The 21,758-nt window shown below is 41.0% G+C and overlaps 1 protein-coding gene across 36 annotated transcripts in view; it reads right to left on the bottom strand.

Moving 5' to 3' along the window:
- Nucleotides 1-2,337: 2,337 nt before the first annotated feature.
- Nucleotides 2,338-21,758, bottom strand: part of RIMS2 (regulating synaptic membrane exocytosis 2) — a 437,811-nt gene continuing 418,390 nt past the window's right edge. For all 36 annotated transcript variants that reach the window (XM_042868720.1, XM_042868731.1, XM_042868726.1 and 33 more), the window contains 5 exons: nt 6,762-6,903; nt 5,787-5,899; nt 5,005-5,106; nt 3,395-3,534; nt 2,338-2,951 (listed from right to left, as the gene is read on the bottom strand). In XM_042868720.1, coding sequence (XP_042724654.1) covers nt 2,733-2,951; nt 3,395-3,534; nt 5,005-5,106; nt 5,787-5,899; nt 6,762-6,903 — 716 coding nt within the window. In that variant the 3' untranslated portion in view covers nt 2,338-2,732. The remainder of the gene's footprint in view (nt 2,952-3,394; nt 3,535-5,004; nt 5,107-5,786; nt 5,900-6,761; nt 6,904-21,758) is intronic.

Raw genomic sequence — 21,758 nt, 5'->3', positions numbered from 1 at the left:
CGCAAGTTCTGTAAAGAAAATGTTTTATTTAAAGTGTTGAATACCATCACCAGAATGAGTTCGATTTACATTAGTTGGTGTTCATTACAGGCCCTAATCTGCCCTTTTTTTTTTTTCCCCCCGACTGTAATTCCTTTTAACTTTTTAAAACATGTATGTACAAGACAGCAGTGATCACTGAAATAGTGCTATTTACATGACTAAACCATAAGTAGAGTTGCAGACGTGTGAAAATTAAAAAAAATACATTAATTTTTTTTTTTTTAAATAAATACTGCATAATGACAAGTATGTACAAACCTTCCATGCATCGTGTCCTTGATTTTAAAATTGGAAATAATTTGTATAGGACAATGAACACAGCAATGTGTGCGCACATCTCACAGTATCAGGAAAATGGTTATGTATTTTTCTTTTACCCTAGGGAATATTGTAGACTGCATGTTGATAGCATTTGTTTGTTGCTGGTAGACAGGTGTCTAAATTATTTCAATAAATATAATTTTACCAGTCTGTTCATTAACTTAACAGTGATCCATTATATAAACTCTGAAGACAAGACACAATCTCAACTTATATGATATTGCACAAAGTAAAAGGCAATTTAAGTGATACTATTGTTACTTTTGCCCTCTAATGAGGCATGTACAATTTCTCAATGGGAAACACGAATAGATTTTCAAATAAAATCAGAATAATTCTGTGTGGCCTGAAAGGTAAATGCAATGTGTATTTCAAAAATTATTGCAAGGTTTCAGTATTAAACCTTAAGTAGGTAATAAAGGCATACAAAGACCCAGAAAAAAAGGGAGGTTTTATTATTAAATGTTAGCCAGTTACATTCCCTTTAAATCATGTAATTTAATGAGAAGCTTGAACTCGCAGCACCACCCAATGGCAGTTACTGTCTGCTACAAAAGCCAGGATTTTGGAGATCTGTTGACTGCAATGACGGTTCTGGTAATGGTGTCAAATAACTGCCTGAGAGGTACCCATAAGCTTTCTTTAAGGCTATTGACGAACCAAAGACTGACATTTTCAGACTGATATTACCTAATTATCTCTTTGCCAACACAAATGTAGTTTATGAAAACTGAACATTACAGCAGAACTGTAAGAACTAGTAATCTTTGCTGCTTTTGTAATCTCAAGATTGTAGCAATTAATTTGGTTTAGTGCAGATAAAACTGTTTAAATTTATCTCCTAAAAATCAATGATTTACTTCGTTTTTCCTCTTTCCAAAGCCTTCAAGAAATGATACTTCAACCCTTGAATGAATGATGCTGGTGCTGAAAATAAATTTATTGAAGACATCTTACAATGGCCACACGAATCCAGTATTTTGTTGTAGAATTCAATTAGAAGGTGAGAAAAAATGAAAATAAGTTACCATGCACTGTACAATAAATTGCAAAAAGTTCAAATATCTTTTTTTTTATCAAATACATGCTGAATTACATTAATGTACTCCCAAGCCATGTTGCAAAATCCTTTTCAACATGCTTGAAAAAAAAAAAAAAGTTCTTAAACAATATTTTTCTCAAATAATTCAGAAATGCAGAACAACCTGCAATCCTCAAACCAAATATGGGGCATAAGAGAGTAATAAGTCAAAAGGTAGCCATTTTAGAATATGATGATCATTGTGGGAGGTGGAGGGGGAAAAGAGTGAAAGGAAGAAGGGAGACTGGAAGGAGAGAAAGGAGGAGGTAAAAGAAGTGTACAATTTGCACATTATGTTGAACTTTACAAGGCTTGTACCTTTTACATTTAAATAAATTTAGTATATTACACTTATTTCTTGTCACATAAACAGAATTTTAAATATTTGCTAGAAATTATTTTTTATTTTTAATATACGTCTGCAAAAATACAGACCATGACCGGTTTAAAGAATGATAAACGTGGTGTGTCTTTGTATCACCCTGTTGCATTCTCTTCCCTTTAAAACCATGCACTAGTGAAATTTATTTTTAAAAATAATATAAACTGTTGAAAATGGCTGATTTATTCTTTTGTTTTTTTTTTGCAAGTTGCAGCCCCAAGAAAATAATTTAAGTGTTCAGCTAAATCTGTGTCCATGCAAAAAAGTTTCTTTAATTTCATACAGTACAGTATATCCACAGAATTTTATTTTTCAGAGTCCATCATATCTGGGGTTTCACTGTATCTATAACTGGATGTTTGAAGCCTGCCACTTTAAGTCTTGAACCTTTCTGGTGTGAAGAGTTTTCAGATCTCAAGTAACTGTTTCAAATGACAGCTGACTTTTCCAGCATCCTTTACATTCTTCTTTTCTTCTAATGTCTGCAATTTCACCAACTTGTAACATGGCTTCATGGGAGGGTAACTCCATTTCTGTGGCATAACCAAGCTTTAGGAGGGGAGGGCAGATAAAGAAACAGGAGCAACAAAATAGATATGCCATTGAAAAGGACTTTTGTTGCATGAAACAGATTGATTCTTTTAGTTTAGTCCATGGCTTCAGATTGGACCAAAACTGAGTGTCCCTGAACTCCAAACCGATCAGTTCTTCATGACTTCAGTCCTTCACCTGAGGGCCTTCTGTAGGGCACAATGTGTGCAACTTCCTTGAGAACACAGGATCGCGTTGTAGCCCTAGAAACAGGCTCAGAAGACACAACATTAAGCATGCAGTGTTACCAGGGTTTGCGACCTGTAATTTATTTTTTTTGTAACGCTGGTTGCTATGACAACAGTTTCACAGCTGCTATGAGCGAGCATACGAAGGTCCTGTTGAACTTTCAAGAGATGACTGGGAAGCTCTTCTGGTGAGAGGAGCTAAAGTTGGGTCTACTAGGGAAGAAGGGGGGAAGAGTTTGAACCACCCAATCACCATGTTGGACAGGTCCAGTTCATCCAAAAGTATCTGCGCCACTCCCATAAAGGATTTGTGATCCATACGTCCATAGTCTCCCCAAACAATTATCTGTTAGCAAAGGAAATACACAAAAACAGAAATAAATCAGTGACAATGACAAGAACTTACTTGATTTTTCAAGTGCCTCCTTTTATTTAATTATATATAGTAAGGATGGAACTATTCCACTTATGATACAGGTTAGTTCAGCATATATTACCAAGATACAGGGCAGAAATGAGCTGGGAAGTAACTGAGTAGTTATCCATAATACCAAAGAAAGCCCAGTGAGATAAGAAGCACAGACAGTATAGGCAAAATAATCTATAGCTAACTTTTTCCTAGCATTTTCTACTTGCTAATCATCAGTAGGTGTTACTCTGGTATTTCTGTACTCAACAAGGCTTTGAAACAGTAAAACTTGCCAAATGAAGCATGAAAGATTTTTGTAAATTTCTCAGTGAGAACTGAACAAGAGATGTTCTCAGTTTAAGAATAGCAATGCAAATTACCTGTAAAACTTTTCCCTGGGGACTTTCTTCAAATGATAAAAGTTGCTGATAAAGCGGTTCCAGCGTTTTTCTTGCTACCTTTGTTTTCTTTTTGGCTATGCAGACTCCATTTTCTAATAGATACACCTTTACATACGGTGCTGAGAAAGAAAGAAAAGTAAGTCCAGATTTTTGCATTATAGCTGCAATATTCTATCACTGTATGCTAAATTTTACCTTTTAGTGGATACGTAACTTGTTTGAACAAATCTCCACAAGCAAAAGTAAAATTTGTTAACATGCAAAGAATCTCTGCATTTTCTTTATTTTTTCCTTGTATTATTTTTTTCTTTACTTCTTTTCATATGTCCTTTTTTGCAACAGAACAGTTCAGATTTTGACCTGGAAAAATCAGATATTCATAGAATCATAGAGTCTTAGAATGGTTTAGGTTGGAAGGGACCTTAAAGATCACCTAGTTCCAACCCCCTGCTATAGGCAGGGACATCTCCCTCTAGACCAGTTTGCTTGAAGCCCCATCCAGCCTGCCGTTGAATGCTTCCAAGGAGGGGGCATCCACAACCCCTTGGGCAACCTGTATTCCTATATATGACTGTACAGTGTGCAAAATAGGCCTGTTAAGTAAATGAATGACTTGCACTGACTTTAGTGAAATTTGGATCAATGCTCCAAATTGTTAATAATTTAAATAATCTACAAAGTGAAAATTAGAGAAGAAAAGACTTTGGCACAATTTTTATTTTAGCAGAAAAGCTCACTAAAAATATCAGCCTATTGTCCTTTTCACAGAATGTCACAGAACATGAGATTATAAAATAAGGAGTAAGTATCACCTAGTGGTCTACTTTTCAGAATAGGTACCTATTCCACACATCTTGTTGATTCCCCCTTCATCTCCAAGATTGTTATATCACCTCTTCAGTGTACACCTTATTTCCAGAGAACCACAGAATGGTTTGGGTTGGAAAAGACCTTAAAGAACACCTAGTTTCAACCTCTCTGCCACAGGCAGGACACCTTCCATCAGATCAGGTTGCTCAAAGCCTCAGTCCAACCTGACCTAGAACACTTCCAGGGAGGGGGCATCCACACCTCTGGGCAATCTATGCCAGTGCCTCACCATTCTCTAAATAAAATTTTTTTTCCCTATATCTAATCTAAAAAGAGAACGCTCTTTTAGTTTACAGTCATTGCTCCTTATCCTGTCACTACATTACCTTATCCTGTCCTTATCCTGTCTTTTTCACATAGTGAAAAAGAGTCTCATTCCAGTTGTCTTTAGGTCCCCTTTAGGTACTGGAATTCTAATTCCCAAGAATGCATTTGCAATTACTCAAATACTTTTGTGTCTTCTGGTAGCAGAGAACAGCCTATTTTTTTTTTCTCCTGAAGTACTGCTGAAAATTATTTTTGTATGCACTCCATGCTTTTATACCATTTCAGTATATTTCTCTATTTCAGTGAACAGTATTGTAATTTGTTGACACATGAGTTTGCTAAAAAAAAGTCACCAAAATTGAACTGTAAAGCCTCAGAAGTTGGAAAGTTTTTTTGAATTCTCTTTTTTTCAGTAGAACTCCATGCATGGTGCCAAGATTTTTCTTCCTTACCTGGCAGTGTCTTTGAACCTGGTTTTACAACAAGGCCACGGGCTCGGATAATTTCTACTTCCAATTGTCCTTTCTTGTCCATCATTCCTACCTGGATATCTCCTAGAAAGCAAACAAAGAAAGAAATTCTAGAATGAGTATTTGACAACTTCTCTTTTCTGAATTCCACCAGTAAGTACAATCCAGATTTGAATACTACTTGGTAATTTAATACCTATTCTCTTCACTGCTACTTATGCAATAAAACAATGAAAGAGCCCTGCAATTACATCTCACCTCCCTTTTCCATTGCTCTCACTACTTCAAATTACATTCTTTTTTAAGAATTTCAGAGACATGAAGGCAGCATGTAGTAAAACTGCATAGAACCATTTCACTCTTGCTCTAGTTTACGAAAAGGTATGAAAAAGTACTTCTGAATGTATAGAATCTGTGGGCATGACAATAACAACTACTTTGCACCTAAATCCGTATTTTTGTTCAATACTACTCAAGTAATTCAAAGAAAGAATAGGTCTCATAGCCACATTTCAAAAATGGAATACTGAAGAAGAACAGATAAAGGATTGAATTTTTCAAGGCATCTTTCTACTTTTGAATATCCTTACGAAAATCCACAACTATGTTCTACTTTGGCTCAGGATATAATTCTTAACTATAGACTTAACTAAGTTGTTAAAAATCACAAGGAAAATCCTTGTTTTAAGAATTAGAATCTATTTAATTTCTATGTTCTAATTACCAGACTCAGTGTATCACCTTTATAGGACACAAATGCTTACCCATTGATGGTGTTGCCAAGGTCTGTCGCCCTACAAGCTGGGCAGGACCAAGCCCATCCAGAAAGTCACTGAACTGGCTGTCTGCAGCCAACCTCACACCAGGGAAAATCAAACTGAAAAAAATATTGGAAAAAAAAACAGTAAATACTCTTGAACTTGCCTTTTGTTTTGGTTAGCTTTCTAGATTTTTGGTAACACTGCTTACAATCTGATCAGCAACTGCTTGAGAAAACAGTAATTTTCTACATGACCAATTAAAAGAAAAATACAAAAGACTAATGAGATTTGTAATGACCAATCATAAATGAATGTCCATCTCAAGTGCATACAGCGCAGCAACTCAAACCAGTACCAGTTTAACAATATACCAGTAAAGGTCTATTGTTCAGTGCTGTGAATACCAGTAAAAAAGATCTATCCACAACAAGACTGTTCTGGGCAGAGCCTTGGACCTGCCATTCAGTGGTCTTTAACTTGGGCTTCTATGAAAACCATGACACAGGACAATTAAAACATATGACAGCCTCACATGTCTGCTCACATCCATTACTCAGGATTAATTAGCAGAATCTTTGAGAAATTCTTTATTCCAGTGGATGGGACCTGGAAATGCTCACTCTAGAAATTCTTGGCTTTGCAGAACAGAGGAGACACTCTTGAAGGCAGAGGCTTTCAGAAGAGAAATCAATTTTCCTGTGTTTAACCCACAGCACTGCACACACTGCACTGTGTGTCTCTGACCCACCGAGTGTCTTTGATGGAGCTGCAGAAACATTCCTCACACTGCCCTTATGAATCATGGAAGGCTCTCTTGGTCACGAGAAGAAACTTAGGGCTTGGTCTCCATGCAGCCCATCAATGACACAAGCTTGTGGGAAAGATTCTGACTCAACAGTACCTACAGCATTCACCTCACTTTCATCTATCAGCACTGCAGAGAAATGTCAGGTGACCACAGCAATGGCTGCAGCTTACTTTCCCTCCGAGCTGTAGCTGTTCATGCTCCCATCCGTCGACTCCCGGCTGGCCTGGCGGGTCATCCAGTTTCTCATCTCCACAGCCAGCCCTGTCTCAGTGCTCCTCTGGACGGTGCTCCGCAGCTTCTTGCCCCCTGCCTCTGCAGAGACAAAAGAGACATCTCCATCACACCGTGGCCACCTGCACATCTCTGCTATGGCCAGAGAACAGCCACTCCATGCTGCAGAAACAGTCGATGCCAGATTGCTGACCTGCACCGAACCTTCCACTTAAAACACATCAGTATTTTAGTAACAGGCGAGCAGTCGGAACACTCAGCATAAGTGCCTTTTAAAGTACCTTTGTTTTGTCACCAGCAGCTTTTCAAGGCAGACAGCATACACAAAACCCAAGTCTAGCTGAGGAAGTAACCAGATTTACAGTAGCCATAATCTAGTCAGTTTAGGGTATGTTTTCTCTTAGTGATTCAATTAGAATGCTGCCATTATGTCAAAACATGCAGTGTCTGAGGAACATTCTAATCCAGCTGAATTATTTTGTTTAAAAGCATTGGTCATTATCTGCTTAATCAAATTACAGACACAATTATCCATTAGTGAGGATACAGTAAACAACAAATCAAAGATCCTTCCCATTCTTTATTATGTATTCCCAATCTTCTCCTTCCACTTGCTGCTTTAATTTAGCATCAAAAAAGACAGCAGCGTAGTCTGAAACTATTTCCACCTCCTAGTGTCACATTTGCATCTGCTTTGCACAGCTTAATCTTAGTTGTAAACCCAGCACACTGACTGATAGCCCACATCCTCAGGAGGAGCTCTGAACACTGGGGCTGGCTTAGGTAAGAGGACGTACCGCAAGAGGAAAGGGCTGTAGACTTCAGCAGTCCCACTTGGTGTCATTCTGTCCTACAGACTGCAGTGTGGGTTGAGGTATTCAACAACCGTATCCCAGCCCATCCAGTAAGGAGGGATACAGATTGGATAAAGAACATGGGAATCGCAGTGAGATGGGAAACAGATACCCCAAACATCTTGAAAACCCACTGCCCCTTGTCAAAAAATGGGAAACACTTCAATATTTATCAATAATGAAACATTTCTATATAAGTATTATGAAAGGCTAATTCGTGCCTTGTTGTCACATTGCTCATTAAAAGACTTCTACACATTCCTTAAAATGCTGGGGCCTCCAGTACAAAAAAGATGCAGAGCTCTTGGAATGAGTCCAGATGATCAGAGGTCTGGAGCACCTCTCCTATGATGAAAGGATGGGGGAACTGAGCTTGTTTAGCTTGGAGAAGAGAAGATTTAAGGGAGACTTCATTGTGGCCTTAGAACACTTGAAGGGAGCTTATAAACAGGAGGGGAAATAGCTGTTTACAAGGGTGGATAGTGATAGGACAAGGGGGAATGGTTTTAAACTGAGACAGGGGAGGTTTAGGTTAGATACTAGGAGGAAGTTTTTCAAAGAGAGGGCAGTGACACACTGGAACAGGTTGCCCAAGGAGACCGTGGATGCCCTATCCCCAGAGGCATTCAAGGCCAGGCTGGATGTGGCAGACTAGTCTGGTGGTTGGTGGCCCTGCACATAGCAGGGGGTTGAAACCAAATGATCTTTGTGGTCCTTTTCAACCCAGGTCATTCTATGATTCTGTGATTCTATGATGACTTTTAATCACATGTATATAACAACATAAACTCTAATTTTACTCTAGATCTTCAGCTACCTTCATACCTAACAGAGTGAAATCATTTTTATTTCTTCTACTATGTCACAACTAATTCTGAAAATGCCATTATCTGAAACAATGAATACAAATAAAAAGACACAAAGCTAACATGGCATATGGAATATAAAGGGCAGAAATCAACAATTGGGTTGTAGTGTTCCAAGTGTCTACTGCTCCAATTTTTGTATTAAACTAATGAAAGCTGACAGCTGACTTCCAACACTGTTCCAGTGTTGATCTAAAATCCAATCATTCAGGTCAAAGAAACACTGCCACAAACTGCCTGAAAAATTTTTTACCACTGTCTTGTAGAGAAGGTACATTACATTTCAGTTACATGTGAAAGAGACACAGCTCCTGAAGCCCCATGCTTTTTTTCATTAAAGTACTGTTACAGGATGTTAGCCTTCCATTGTAGGATGGCTTAGCATTCATTTTTGTTCAGTCCTGTTGAACAGTGGCCATTTTCATTTCATTATTGTAGATGTGAATTATACAAATTTAATGGAATGACTCCATCTTACATGATTTGTCAACTTTTCCTATCATCTCTCACAGATGTGGGCGTTTGGGATCAATAAGAATTTGACTACATGATATATACAGTAGCCTTCACTAATTAGCAAGGCAGAATTTTTTTCTGAATTTGAATGAAAATTTTGCATGCCTTCACCCTAGCAAAATATTCACAGAAAAAAATCAACACAAAAGTTGCGTATCAATTTACTGAGAAATTAGGGCACAACTACTGCAATTCAAGTCACAGCGACACGTGTTTCACCAGCTGTTGTTAGCATCCCTCTGATCCAGCGTTCCTTTCCCATGTTATTTTAACTGAAATAAGTACTCGGGTTCACAGAAAAGCAAGCCAACAGCTGATAAGGCACAACTTGTTTACAGCCTGAAATTGAATGTGCACTGTAGATCAAATTTAGTATAAATGCAGGTGGTACACAGGAATTTCGACTCTAATACTGAACTGAAGGAAGACCAATATAAAGCTATGTGACTATTTTCAAGCTTTCAGCAGAAAAAGGCATAGCTCTCTGATAGCGTCAAAAGAGAAAGATCTGACCTTTCAGCAGTAACACTCCTAATCATGATGTTGATGTTTCTTGAAATTAGAACTGAAGATTTTAACAGCAAAATGGCAACTAGGAACAGAAGTACAGAAGACAGACAGTATATTTAAAAGTTCTTCTTTTTCTTCTATACAGATTATTTCACAAAACCAGTTCTGAAAACAAACGTACGGTTCAATGAGCCCTACTGAGGTGATGCCATTCCCTAGTCAGATCAATAACATGGGGATGCATCTGCCACTGACAAAGAAGTAAACACGCAACTGGTGCCACTGTAAAGTGGCAGTCTGGAGTGTAAACATGAAGTATTTATACATACACATTCACTTCACACAGTTTTTAACACTTCCCCACCTCCTAAATGAAAGGATGCAGAAATAAGAGAATGAGTAGAGTATTTTGTTGTTAAGTATGTTGCTGACCACCTAAACTGAAAATAATTTTTCTCACAATTTAGTCAACTCTGGTGAAGAACACTGGAAATGTTCTCCAAATTAGTATAATCTAATAGCCCTAGAAAGAAGAAATTTCTCTTATGTCCTCATCAGCAAATATGGAATATATTATCTGAAAAACACTAGCTCAGAATCTTATGGCCATATTGCAAGGAGTGGAATAAATTATGAGAAATAATTGTTCTGGCATTTATGAAAGCACATTCATTCCTACAGTTAATCACACTGGTAATTTAACTAATGTGGTTACTGCAAATAGACTCCACAGGCCACATTTTCTAAATGACATGTGGAATTATTCGCTCCCACAACTTGGGAGTGCAAATCATTTGCAAATTAGGGATGTGACACTCCTGAAATGATCTTCCACATCAAATGGGGGCAAGTTGCAATCTGCAGTGAGCAGAACGGATCACCTTTTGTGAGCAGGGATCTAGCCAGATGAAAACTGCCAGTGGGGGAAAACACAAGGCCTCAGCTTGCCCTCAGCAAGCGCTGGATGCAGAGTTCTGGGAGAGGACACTGCTGGCCCTAGCTGATCCCAACTGGCTATGTTGGTCTCCATCAGGTATGGGATCTCCTTGCAGGACTTGCAGGGAGTATGGGGCAGCGATGGATTCAGAAACACTCTAGTGCCTGGGGGGCCACTTCCTACTGTGGCAAGAAGGCTGGATGAAATTGGTTCGGTATTTTCAGGTAAACTCAGAAGGAAGACTGAAGTGACCATTTTTCAAGAGTAAAAGAATCTGGAAAATTGCTCTGGGCATGTTAAGAACAAGTTAAAAAAAAAAAGTCTATTTAGGAACAGTTGATCCTACCCAAGACTAGAGGACAGGGTAGCTGCTGAGTCCCATTCCACACACAGTTCTTAATCTGGCACAGCCCGAGTCTTGTCTGCACTGAAGCAGGCATTTAGCTCTTGTTTAAGCACCACAGCTGACTGGTTTCTTTGCTTGCATCGCCCACAGACTCCAGATAGCCAACATGGAACTAGGATGTACTAATTTAAGCAGGATATGGGAAACCCAGATTCCACCATCACCTTGATGTAAGTATTTGAGCCCATCTTACTGCTTCTCAAAAGCAGTGCTAACCACCAGCTTGTTAAGCGTTCCGTTACAGTCATCCCAATGAAGTTTCTCCTCAGTATATGATGCAAGCAGCCCAAAGAACAGTGCCAGGAGTAGCAATAACCAGGGACTTTTCTTTTGCACTTTAAGTAAGAAGGGAGGATTTGTGCTGCTTCTTCCCGTGCATATCTGATTGTAAAACGCTGAGAAATTCAGACTGGGATGGCAATGGCCTGCTGTAGGAACCCAAAGCAGTGCTGCCCTCAGTATGGATGCACTTCAGAGTGGAAGCAGCCAGTTGGGCAAAGTCTGACACAGCCTAGGCTTAAACAGCCTGAGACTGCATAATGCTCCCAAAGCCCTATAGAAAATCCTGTCCTACAGCATGGGAGGAAGTAACTGCCAAAAGACAGAGCCTTGCAACTTCTGATCAGAAAAGACTTTTTAAATTTCTTGGGAACTATTGTTAGTTTTTCATTTTTAGTCAAAAAATACTTTTGCACTCTTGTCCTGTGCCTTTCTGTTTCCTCCTCTTGGCTCTGGTCACAATGGAAGCATGGGTAATTAAGATTAAGGTTAACAAGACAGTACCTAAGAAAAAGTGAAAGAAAGAGAGAATTGAATGAAATAATCAGCTGCAAAACTGCCACTTGAGCTTCTGGTCAGTACTGCATGTAGAAGGTTCTTGGTTCCATTCTCGATGAATTCCCATATTTGGGACTCAAGAAGCAGCCACCATGAATCTCAGCTGTTTATGGGATAAAAAGCTTAGACCAGGTTGCAGCATCCTTTGCCGGTATTTTACTTCTCTTTCACAGCAAGACTGGTCACACTTTCAGTGTGGAACAGATGCCCCTTGCTTGCTGTGGCCAAATGATGTGAAGCCAGTTCATCACACACGGCTCCAAAGCAGTGCTGTTGTTTACAGCAGGCACCTACTCTTTATTTTCTCCCATATTTTAATGTTCAAAGTCATATTCTGCCACTTTAATTTTCCTGCTCTGTTCATGATCATTCTCCTGCTAGACTTAAGTGACCCTTCAGCAAATGTTTAAGAGCATCAGAAAATAAAAACTACTTTTGCCTGCATGGGGCATCAGTTTAAGCTTTTTAACAAAAGCTTTTGTAATATTTTTACAAGACTGAGGTGTTAACAAGATCCATATTTACCATGTAGTGGCAATTACCTTAATGTTCCTAAAATTCCTGTATCCCCTGTATTATTATACAGAATCAGTGGCGAGCATACTGCATACAAAATGACCAAACTGGTGCCTCTGGCAGCTCTCAGCTTGTTTCCAATACCTGTGCTGGGTACTGCTCCTCAAGATCCGGCTGTGCATGTACAGAACCACAGCAGGGAGGTTTGCTGCTCAGCCATTCCCTTAACCAGGAATTACCCCTGATAAGAGATCCCACATGCTGAAAGCCGTCTCAGGGAGCCTGCCTGGCAGCATGGAGGCACTGCTGGTGCTCCTGCCACTCTCAGGCACCTCCATTTCTCTGCTGGTTACTTGGACCTGGCTATATAACAGCAAACCGGCTGTGCAGACTCTTGGTTGGCTCCTCTGGTTTATAGATGCTGAGTACAGATTTTGACTGCAACATTAACACGGCAGGGGATGTTTTTAAGTATAATACTTTACAGTACAAATCGAAGCAGCAAATTCCTGTTTCCATACATTCCAACTTTCCTCAGTATTTGAGAAAAGATACTTCTATCCTCTGTTTCTTTTTGCACCTGCATATCCCTTGTACTGACATCAGAAACTGCAGCCTCTAGAGGGAAAATCTTTGGCTTCATCTTTTTACTTTCTAACTCAGTCCTTACAGCTTTCCAACTGAACTAATGACACATCCATGCATCTCATTAAAAGATATGACTCTTGTGTGATGGATATTTACCTAAGCACATTTGAAATGGAACAATCAAAACACTAAGCTTGCCCTTTTCAAATGATAACAATATAACCTTCTGATTTTATGTGCAAATAAAAGAAAATATTTCTAGTATTTTTTTAATTGCCTACTTGGCTCATAAGGAGGTCAGGACAGCTCTATTAAGGTTATGTTTTGCTTTTTTTTTGATTGCATGGCCAGGAAGGACAGCAAACACAACTGTACGTGACCACTTAGGCCTGCCCAGCACAGTTGCAGAAGTTTCTGTGTCTGTTTCTGTTAGGACTACAGCTTTTCCAAGTGTACTCAGAGGACCCACCAGCCAACAGCCTTTTACAACTGCTGGAAGACCAAAGAAAATGGAAGACATGACAATGGAAAACTCCGATGCCCCAAGAACCAAGTGACCTGAATGAACAGTATTTTAGGTACCCTCCCTTAGGCAGGTGATACGAGTGTTCTGGCAATTCAAACCTACCAGGTCTGACTTTGTGTGTGTTCTGGAAGTGTCAAAACAGAATGGTATTATTTTTTATCTGCTTTGTACATCTTGTACAGTAATGGACATGACTACAAAAAGTGCAAAGCAGTGGGAAATCAACCTAATCCCTAAGCTATTAAAATTCTGAATAAGTAAACCAAGCAATTTTGTAGTATTACATTCTAATTTTACATAACATTTACATTAGGAATCACTACGTAGGTACACGACTTCACCACAAGAAATTATTAAACCCAGCCTTTGATTTTGCCAGTGACAAAGGATGAGTAAAAATAAACCATCAAAACTGCAGTTCCAAGTTACAACACCATTATGTTTACATGCACATGCAGTTTCCTGGATGATGAACATTCTTGGGCACTCACTGCAAACAGTTACTCCATGTAGTGCCAAGAGCACATTACAACTTCTGAAACAGTGAAGAGGGTTTCTATAATGAGAAGCTTATAAAAGCTTCTTAATTTTTATTTTATATGAATTGAGAGATATTTTCTAAACATGTAGTAATACTAGCAATGCCATTCTTTAGCTCAATCCTTTTTATTTTTAGTACAGCAAGAGTCATTACATCCATTATCAGAAGGATCTGTGCAGCGTTTTTGAATGATGTACCAAGTGTGCTGAAACAATTCAACATGTTCTATTAGGACTTAATGAGATAGATGATGCCAAGTAGTTGGATGGCTACTGAGATTACACAAATTAGAAACAGATCTTTCTCCTAGCTTTGTCTAAGATGAGTAATGGTACCATGCAAATATCATTATTTAAATAACCACAGTTCCCAGAACTCTGACATTTCACACTGTAATGACCCATTTCCAAACTACTGCTGTTAAACATTTAGCTCCAGAATTGCAAAGGTGGCAACCCAGCATGGCACTGCTCTGACTGCGCCGTTGATCTTACCACTGAGAAATGGCAATTGCAGCATGTAGATGTAAGTCAGAAGGCTTTTTCAGGTTGATGGAAGTACCACCAGGGATGAGACCTGCTGTACACTGTACTTTTGTGGCTGCTGCTGCAGCCATGCCTGAGCCATCTGTCAGCTGTTCAGGTAGATGCTGCTGAGTAACCAAAGCTCAGAAAAGAAACACAACAAATGTAGAAGAAATACAGCATTACAATTCTGCTGGGCATATCCATCATATAGTCAGGTTGTACTTCAAACATTAATTCTTCCACAATCTATTCCACTTTTCTCTGTAGTTTTTCCAGCCAGTTCCCAGATTCCACGTGTCTTTTTTCCAGCCACTTTCATTACTTTGCTCACAATAGTATAGCTAATTCTATGCTTCTTATTTAAAAGGTTTTATCCACCTCAGTATTTACATCATTCACCAAAACAGTACCTGGTAAAACCACCTGGACTGAAAAAAGGCTAACAAATTGCTGGAAATGACTTCTATGCTGCCTCTGCCCTGGAGTCAGCCAGAAGAGTGGGACGGATGGGAGACCCCAGTCCCACAGCATGGATGGAGAGGCAGACCTGGTGCAGTGCTCGAGCAGCAAGCATGAAAAAAACTACTGGACATAAACTTTGATGTCATACAGATTTATCCTTCAAATGAGCCAGGAGATAGGCAGTAAACAGTCTCTGGTCTGTTAGAATCAATCAAGCCTACGGTCTTTAAAGCTCTGCCTTTTACAGCCCCTCTGTAAGGCTGTGCACCTTTCCTTCATTTTCCACTTTCAATCTGCCTATGCACACTGCACACAAACAAGGTCATCTTTACCAGCAAGGCCAAAAAGTAGGCCAATTCCCCCAAGAAGATGCAGTTATTCTCATTTTCGTCACTGCCTGATATTCTTGCTACTACTTTATTCCTTTTAAGAGGATAATTTTAAAGCATAACTACTTCATGTGCAGGATTCTCTTCACTTTAATAATTACCACGTTAATGAATTTATTGTTACTACTTCCCCCATTTTCTATTTCTGGTTAAATTATTGTCTGCTTGTTATTGTCTACTGGGACCTCCGGAGGGACAGTGTGGCCTAACCACAGAACAGAATCCAGGAACTGTTCAGCTTTATTCCAGCTCTACAAGTGAGCAGATGATTAATCTGTGAGTAATGCCACTGAAACCAATAACAGCGCTCAACCACACAGTTAAGCGTACATTTAAAGCAGTCTTGATCATTCACTAACTAGCATCAATGGCAGTATTCCTGCTTGCATCTACTATCTAGTATCCCACTAATCTAGTGGGATTGAACAGTTCAAGCAAGTTGAATTCTATCAAGTTTTCCAGATAGTTGTCAGCTGGAAACAACAGCATATAATGTGTTTCAGTTCCCACTGAACCCCTCTAGCAACATTCATGTTATCTCTTAAAGTAGACATCATTATGCAGAACTGTAATGTATCTTCTCAGCTAACACAACTCATTCTTGCTATTTTTGGCATGATTGTCTTGGGCTGAAGAACATTCTGTGGCTTTTTTTCTCAATTGCCTTTTGTTTTTCTAACATATTGGGATACCAAGATTCTTTCCAGTTTTTTTTTCTGAATTAATTTGTCTCTTAAATTATCGTAAATTATCTCTTGAATTGTCTTCAACACCTGCAAAACATTTGACTTTCCCCTTGAATCTCACAGCTCCAATACCATTCAAAAACTCAGTGTTTTGGCAAAAATATGAAATTGAAATATACTCCCTCTTGGAGGGTGTATTTCTACACACAGGTCTTGCCATGAGCAGCAGTTCCATAGCTGCACTCCTGACAACCTGCCATTTAACAGCATATTCCATCACCCCAGAGTGAATGCCAGGCAGAAGTGAATGTAAATAGAGTACGAAAAGGAAACTGCGGCACAAATTTATTACAGCAAACAATAGACATGGTGTAATGTGAGGAAGTACCAAGTTAGCAGTCCCACTCATAAAAACAGACACAGGCTTTCTACTGACCACACGCAAACAGAGCCTCTGCTTTTGTTTCTCTGTATAGAATACCTGTCCTTCTTACCCAAAAGAATTCACTTGCTCAAGCACATTATCCAATCAAGCATAGGAAAGTTTGGTAAACTCAAATCCACTGCTTTCTAACTTGTTATGTGCATAAAACTTGGCACTACATCTACATGGACATCTAAAAGGATGTCACAAACACGTACAGAAGAAACTCCCAAGTTATTTACTGACAACATTTCCTTTAATCTCAACAAAGCAGGGATTGAGAGACCAAATATGAGGCTCAGATGCTTCAAGAGCTGTTTTGGAATTTGCCCTCTGTACCCAACACCTCTCTTCACCATGTCCCATATGTAAATCCTTTCCAAGCACCACTGGATGCCAATTCTCATTCTGCAATACAGGCTGTGCCCTTTATCATAAATGAAGCTACCAAAGTACGCAAGTGACATGCTATGTACACCTCGACACTTTGGTAAAAGATTTAATTTGCTCTGGTACCATATGAAGTGATAATTCTGGGTGTGCACAGGCAGAAGTAAATCAACGATGAAGATTTTACCTGTGTTTAGCAAACACAGGTAAGAATAATAAACTCATTTAGAAATAAAAAACACAGGGACAAACTTGAAGGACTCATGTAACTGATCATCAGGTTGGAAATGCTCCCTGGAGTTCCGGCTCCCTGGACTGTAAGCCTGGCTGACTCATGGCAAGCTGGTGCCCATCTCAGGGCTGGAGAACTGCAGTCTTGCCACAGCTTCTTCAGCACAGTGCAGCTGGGATGTCAAGGCTTCTTTAATCAACTGACACTCGAATGTACCTTCTTTTTCATGGTGTTCTAAAAATGGCTTCTAAATTTCTTCCTATTAATACCTCTATTAAGTTTCAGTGACTTCCAAATTTGAAATTACGCATTTCCTTCCATACCCAATGGGCCAATGTGTTCATTTCAGCAGTCAATGAACAGTAGTCTTTAAGGGAGTACCACAAATAAGTGCCCCAAAAGATACGATTCTCTATTTGTATTAAAAGCGTGATCGAATAGGAAGTGTAAAAGTACTCCCATTGCAGGTTGTCCTTTTTTAACCTATCCATCATACATGGAAATAACTACTTCTTGAAGGTCATTCACAGAAATAACTACTTCTTGAGGCTGTGTAACTTATAAAGTGGGTTTAACACTTTGCTTTTACAGATCAAACTGTAAAAGAGAAGTGCGTGAACATGTGAGTGCACATACCACTCCAATTAATGGACAGCAGAGGTACAGACATATAATTGCATAAAAGCACTCCAAAGACAAAAAAATCCAACTTGAAGGCAGGGGTGACTTGCAATAAATCAATCCCATAGCATTTTTTTCTTGATAGTCCCAGAGAGGGCACTAGGGAAAGAAGCTCAGCTGCTGTGCCTGCCATGCCTCTGTTACCTGGATGTCTGAAGAAATTCAGCTGCATAGGAATAACACAGTACTTGTGTCTCTAGTTTTCATCTGCATTAAACAAATTCCTTTTTGAAGCATACCCAACAGCCGTATAGGATCATATAACATAGATCAACATAACATGTAAAAAAGTCAGTATGTAAACTCCTGTCACTTGCTTAACGAACTTGCCAGCACTAACTAAAAAAGAATTGCAGTTGAATTATCATTAAATTATCAGATATTCCCTACTGATTAAGTTCAAATTTCTTCAGACCAGTGAACAGTTTAAGACATACAAAAATCTCAACTGAGCAATAAAGTTTTTTCTAGAGAAGTAAAGAAAACAGGCCAGAACAAAATAAATCGATACTGTGAGTGTGCACAGGACTGATGCAATTATTGTACAATCGGGACTGAAAAGACAACAATTCTAGAATGGACAGAAGAATAATCTTGAAAGAACACCTAAGTATGTTTAGTACCATTTATGATACTATCAGTCCTTTAAATATGTGTGTTTTAAGCTGCAGAGTTTATTAGCAAGTCAGAAGATCAAGCAAAATGTCCTCTGAATCCTTTCCTGCAGCCTACTGACAATTTTTTGCAGTCTGCTTCCCTGTTTACAGCAGGGAATAGGCAAAGCACAGAAGGACGTTTTGCCCCAGGGAGCAGCTCCCTGTTTCTACAGAAGGAGCCAACCTGATGTGTCCTGAGCAGGAGCTCAGGGATAGGCAAGTGACCGACTTCAGCATCCGCATCAAGAAGGAGAGGTACTCTGGGATGAGACTGTGAGGGCTGCTGCGATGGAAAGATCAGTGGAGACAGGTGAAGTGTGGGCACAAAGCTTTGCCACTGCTTGGCCACAAATGTGGAAGGTGACACAATGCTGTGAGGGTGTCTGAAATACAGTTATACACCCATAGCTGATGGGTGCCTAGTAGTATCACACAAATACAGGTGTCTTAAAAAAAAAACAAACAAAAAAAACCAAAAAAAAACAACCTAAGCAAGGTGCAATGTATGCAATTATTCTTAACGGAATTAAAAAATCTTGAATTATTGCTGACAAACACCAGGAAGACTCTTGCTTCTACATGTAGCTACCTGACCCACCACGTGCTTTTCTTTACAAAAAGGCAAGTTGTGTCCCAGGGAGAGTCTGGTGTTACACCTCAATACAGACACAACTCTGTTACAACGTTCCCAAAGGTAACTGTAACCCTACAGGTTTCTGAATAGCTCGGACTCGCCCACGATTACACGCAGAATCCCGTTTCTCTTCCTTGTTCTGTAAAGTCCTGGTCCCACAGCAAACCCCCGGGACGGGAGCAGCGCTCCAATGAAGGACTTGGCTTTACGGAGAGAGGACTCGTGTGAGCTGCACGCTGTGCTGCCACCTCCAAGGAGCGCTTACACGGCCAGTGTACTTTGACAGGGGACGCCCGAACGAGCCCACATAATCCCAGAGATCTGCCCGTGAGGACAGCGTCGTTTCTTTTCACCACGAAGAAAACGCAAAAGACACAAGCCCTCTTCCCCCTTTCTATGTAACCAGCGCCTGGTCAGTAACTTCATGCCCCAGGTGATGCTCGGCACCCCCGCGCTCCTTTTCCCCTCTCCATCCGCCGGCACGGTGACCGTCCGGAGCCCACCGGCCCCGCGCGCCCCGGAGCTCCCCTCACCTCTGTCCTCCTCCTCCAGCGAGTTCATGCAAGGGAAGTACACCGCCAGCGCCTCGAAGGAGGCGGAGAGGCTGCTCCGGCTCTGCGACCGCTGCATGCTGCGCCCGCCGGCCGCCGTCTGCCGGCCCATCTTGGCCGAGCGGCACCCGCCCTTGGCGCGGTACAAGAAGCGCGGCGTCTTGGCGGCAGGCAGGGGGGCCGCGCCTGGGAGCGCTGGGCGGGCTGAGCGCCGCGGAGCTCCGCTCTGCCCCGCCGCGTCCGCGGCTGTCGGGCAGCGGGGCCGCCGTTCGGCGTGAGGAGGCGGGGGCGGGCCGGCGGGAGCAGCGCCCGGCGCGCCTCGGGCAGCGGCGGAGCGCGGTGCCCGGCGGGCGGGAGACAGAGAAGCGGCGTCCCGCAGGCACCGCCCGCAAACTTTGTTTCTCCCCGCCCCAGCCCCAACCCCAACCCCGGCCCCGACTCCAGCCCTAGCTGTGTCGAGCAGGAGAGGGGAGGGAGGGAGAGAGCGGCGGGGGCCGGCCGAGCGCCGAAGGGGCCGCTGGCAGCGGGGGGAGAGCCGGTTGTGGGAGGACCCGGAGCCCCTGGGCGTGCAGCGCTGGGCGCTGGCACACCTGCGGCAGGTGGCCTGCTCCGCCGCAGGCTCTGTGAGCTGGGAGAGGATCAGTCACAGAGAGGCTGAGGCTGGCCATCCCTGCGTCCGCCTGAGTCTGTGCCCCTCTGGCCCACCCCTGCTCCAGCCGCACCTGTGGCCAGGCGGCTTCTGAGCATCCCCAAGGAGGAGACCCCACAGCCTCCGGGGCAACCTGTGCCGGTGCTCCGGCACTGCACAGCAGTGCTGCCTGGTGCTCAGAGGGAGCCCTATGCCCATTGCCTCCTATCCAGCAAATGGCCCAGCAGCCCGTGGCCATCAGCTCTGTGAGCCACAGCCAGGTCCCACTGCTCCTCCACTTCTAAAAGTTCTTTACTGATACAGGGATATATTTTCTGAATTCACAGAATTTGCTCATAGCTACAAAGCAGTAAGAAACTAAAGCACTGGGTATCATTAAAAACAGCTCCAGTCTTCGGCAGCATCAATGACTTCTTCCTTCCTCTAGTTCATGACAGTGCAAAAGCAGGACCAAACCCTGCACATGGCTGTTTTGTTACTGATGTTACTAGTGGTAGTACACTTTTTTTTTTTTTTTTCCCAGAGTTTTCTTATTTAAAAAACAAACAAACAAACAAACTTTAACTCCCCCCATGTAACAGTAAAGGATATTCAGTTTGATCTAACAAACTGCACAATTTGATGCCAATTGGAACTCTTCACAAATAATATAAATACAGTCACACCTGCAGAATACTTCACTGCATCATGCTTGAAGAACACCACTTGTGCCTGGATAATAACAAAAGAGCATGGACAATCCCCAGACTGTTCCCTGTGCTTTGCTAGGGAACAAAAACTGATCAGAAGCTCAGCACTCAGTAATAGAACTCACGACCACTCAATCTACAGGAGAAAAATGAGTTTTTTGTGAACTGCGTAACAGCTATTTTTACAACACACACAGTATTTTCATGTCAAGAAAACTGGAATCAAGTATTCCTAACACAAAGTGTTTCAAGCACTTATTTGGGGACAAGATGAATCCTCTCTTCCTCTCCAAATGTTGGCCAGGGCAAACTGCCTGGGCTAGATGTTTCACTCAGGTGTATTCTGAATGGAACTCTTAATTGATGACCCTACATAAGTTGGTATAGAATACCAACTTAATACCACTAAAATACTGTGAAGCAAACATCTCTAAATTCAATAATGATTATGATGATAATAACAGTAATCTCTAATATATAGTTACCACATAATTGGCAAAAAATAATAACACACATAGAAGTAATTAATAAAGATATTTTTAAAGTCTTGACTGTAAAGTTTTCTATCTATAAAAACAACAGCAGACAACTTCCTTCAACACCTTCATCCCTGTCAGACATGGCAGAAAAGTCAGTTCTTGTGGTTTGATACATCTGAACAACCATTCTTGACTTCATTTGAGGAAGGGATGCACACTGCTTCCAGGCCGCTCCATTCACAGTGAGTGGTCTCAGTGGGAATTGAGATGTGGCCTCAAGGCCATGCATAGAACTGGGAGACCCCATGACCCCTTGCCATGTGTAATAAAATGTATAATATTTTATATATATTTATATAATGTTATAACATATAAATCATTTTCTACCAA

The sequence above is a fragment of the Lagopus leucura genome, unplaced genomic scaffold (genome assembly GCF_019238085.1).
Source record: "Lagopus leucura isolate 7727_CA_CO unplaced genomic scaffold, USGS_WTPT01 Super-Scaffold_100002, whole genome shotgun sequence".
NCBI classification, from domain to species: Eukaryota; Metazoa; Chordata; class Aves; order Galliformes; family Phasianidae; genus Lagopus; species Lagopus leucura.
Note: the sequence above shows the minus strand (reverse complement) of the source record. Positions and strands in the feature narration are given on the sequence as shown.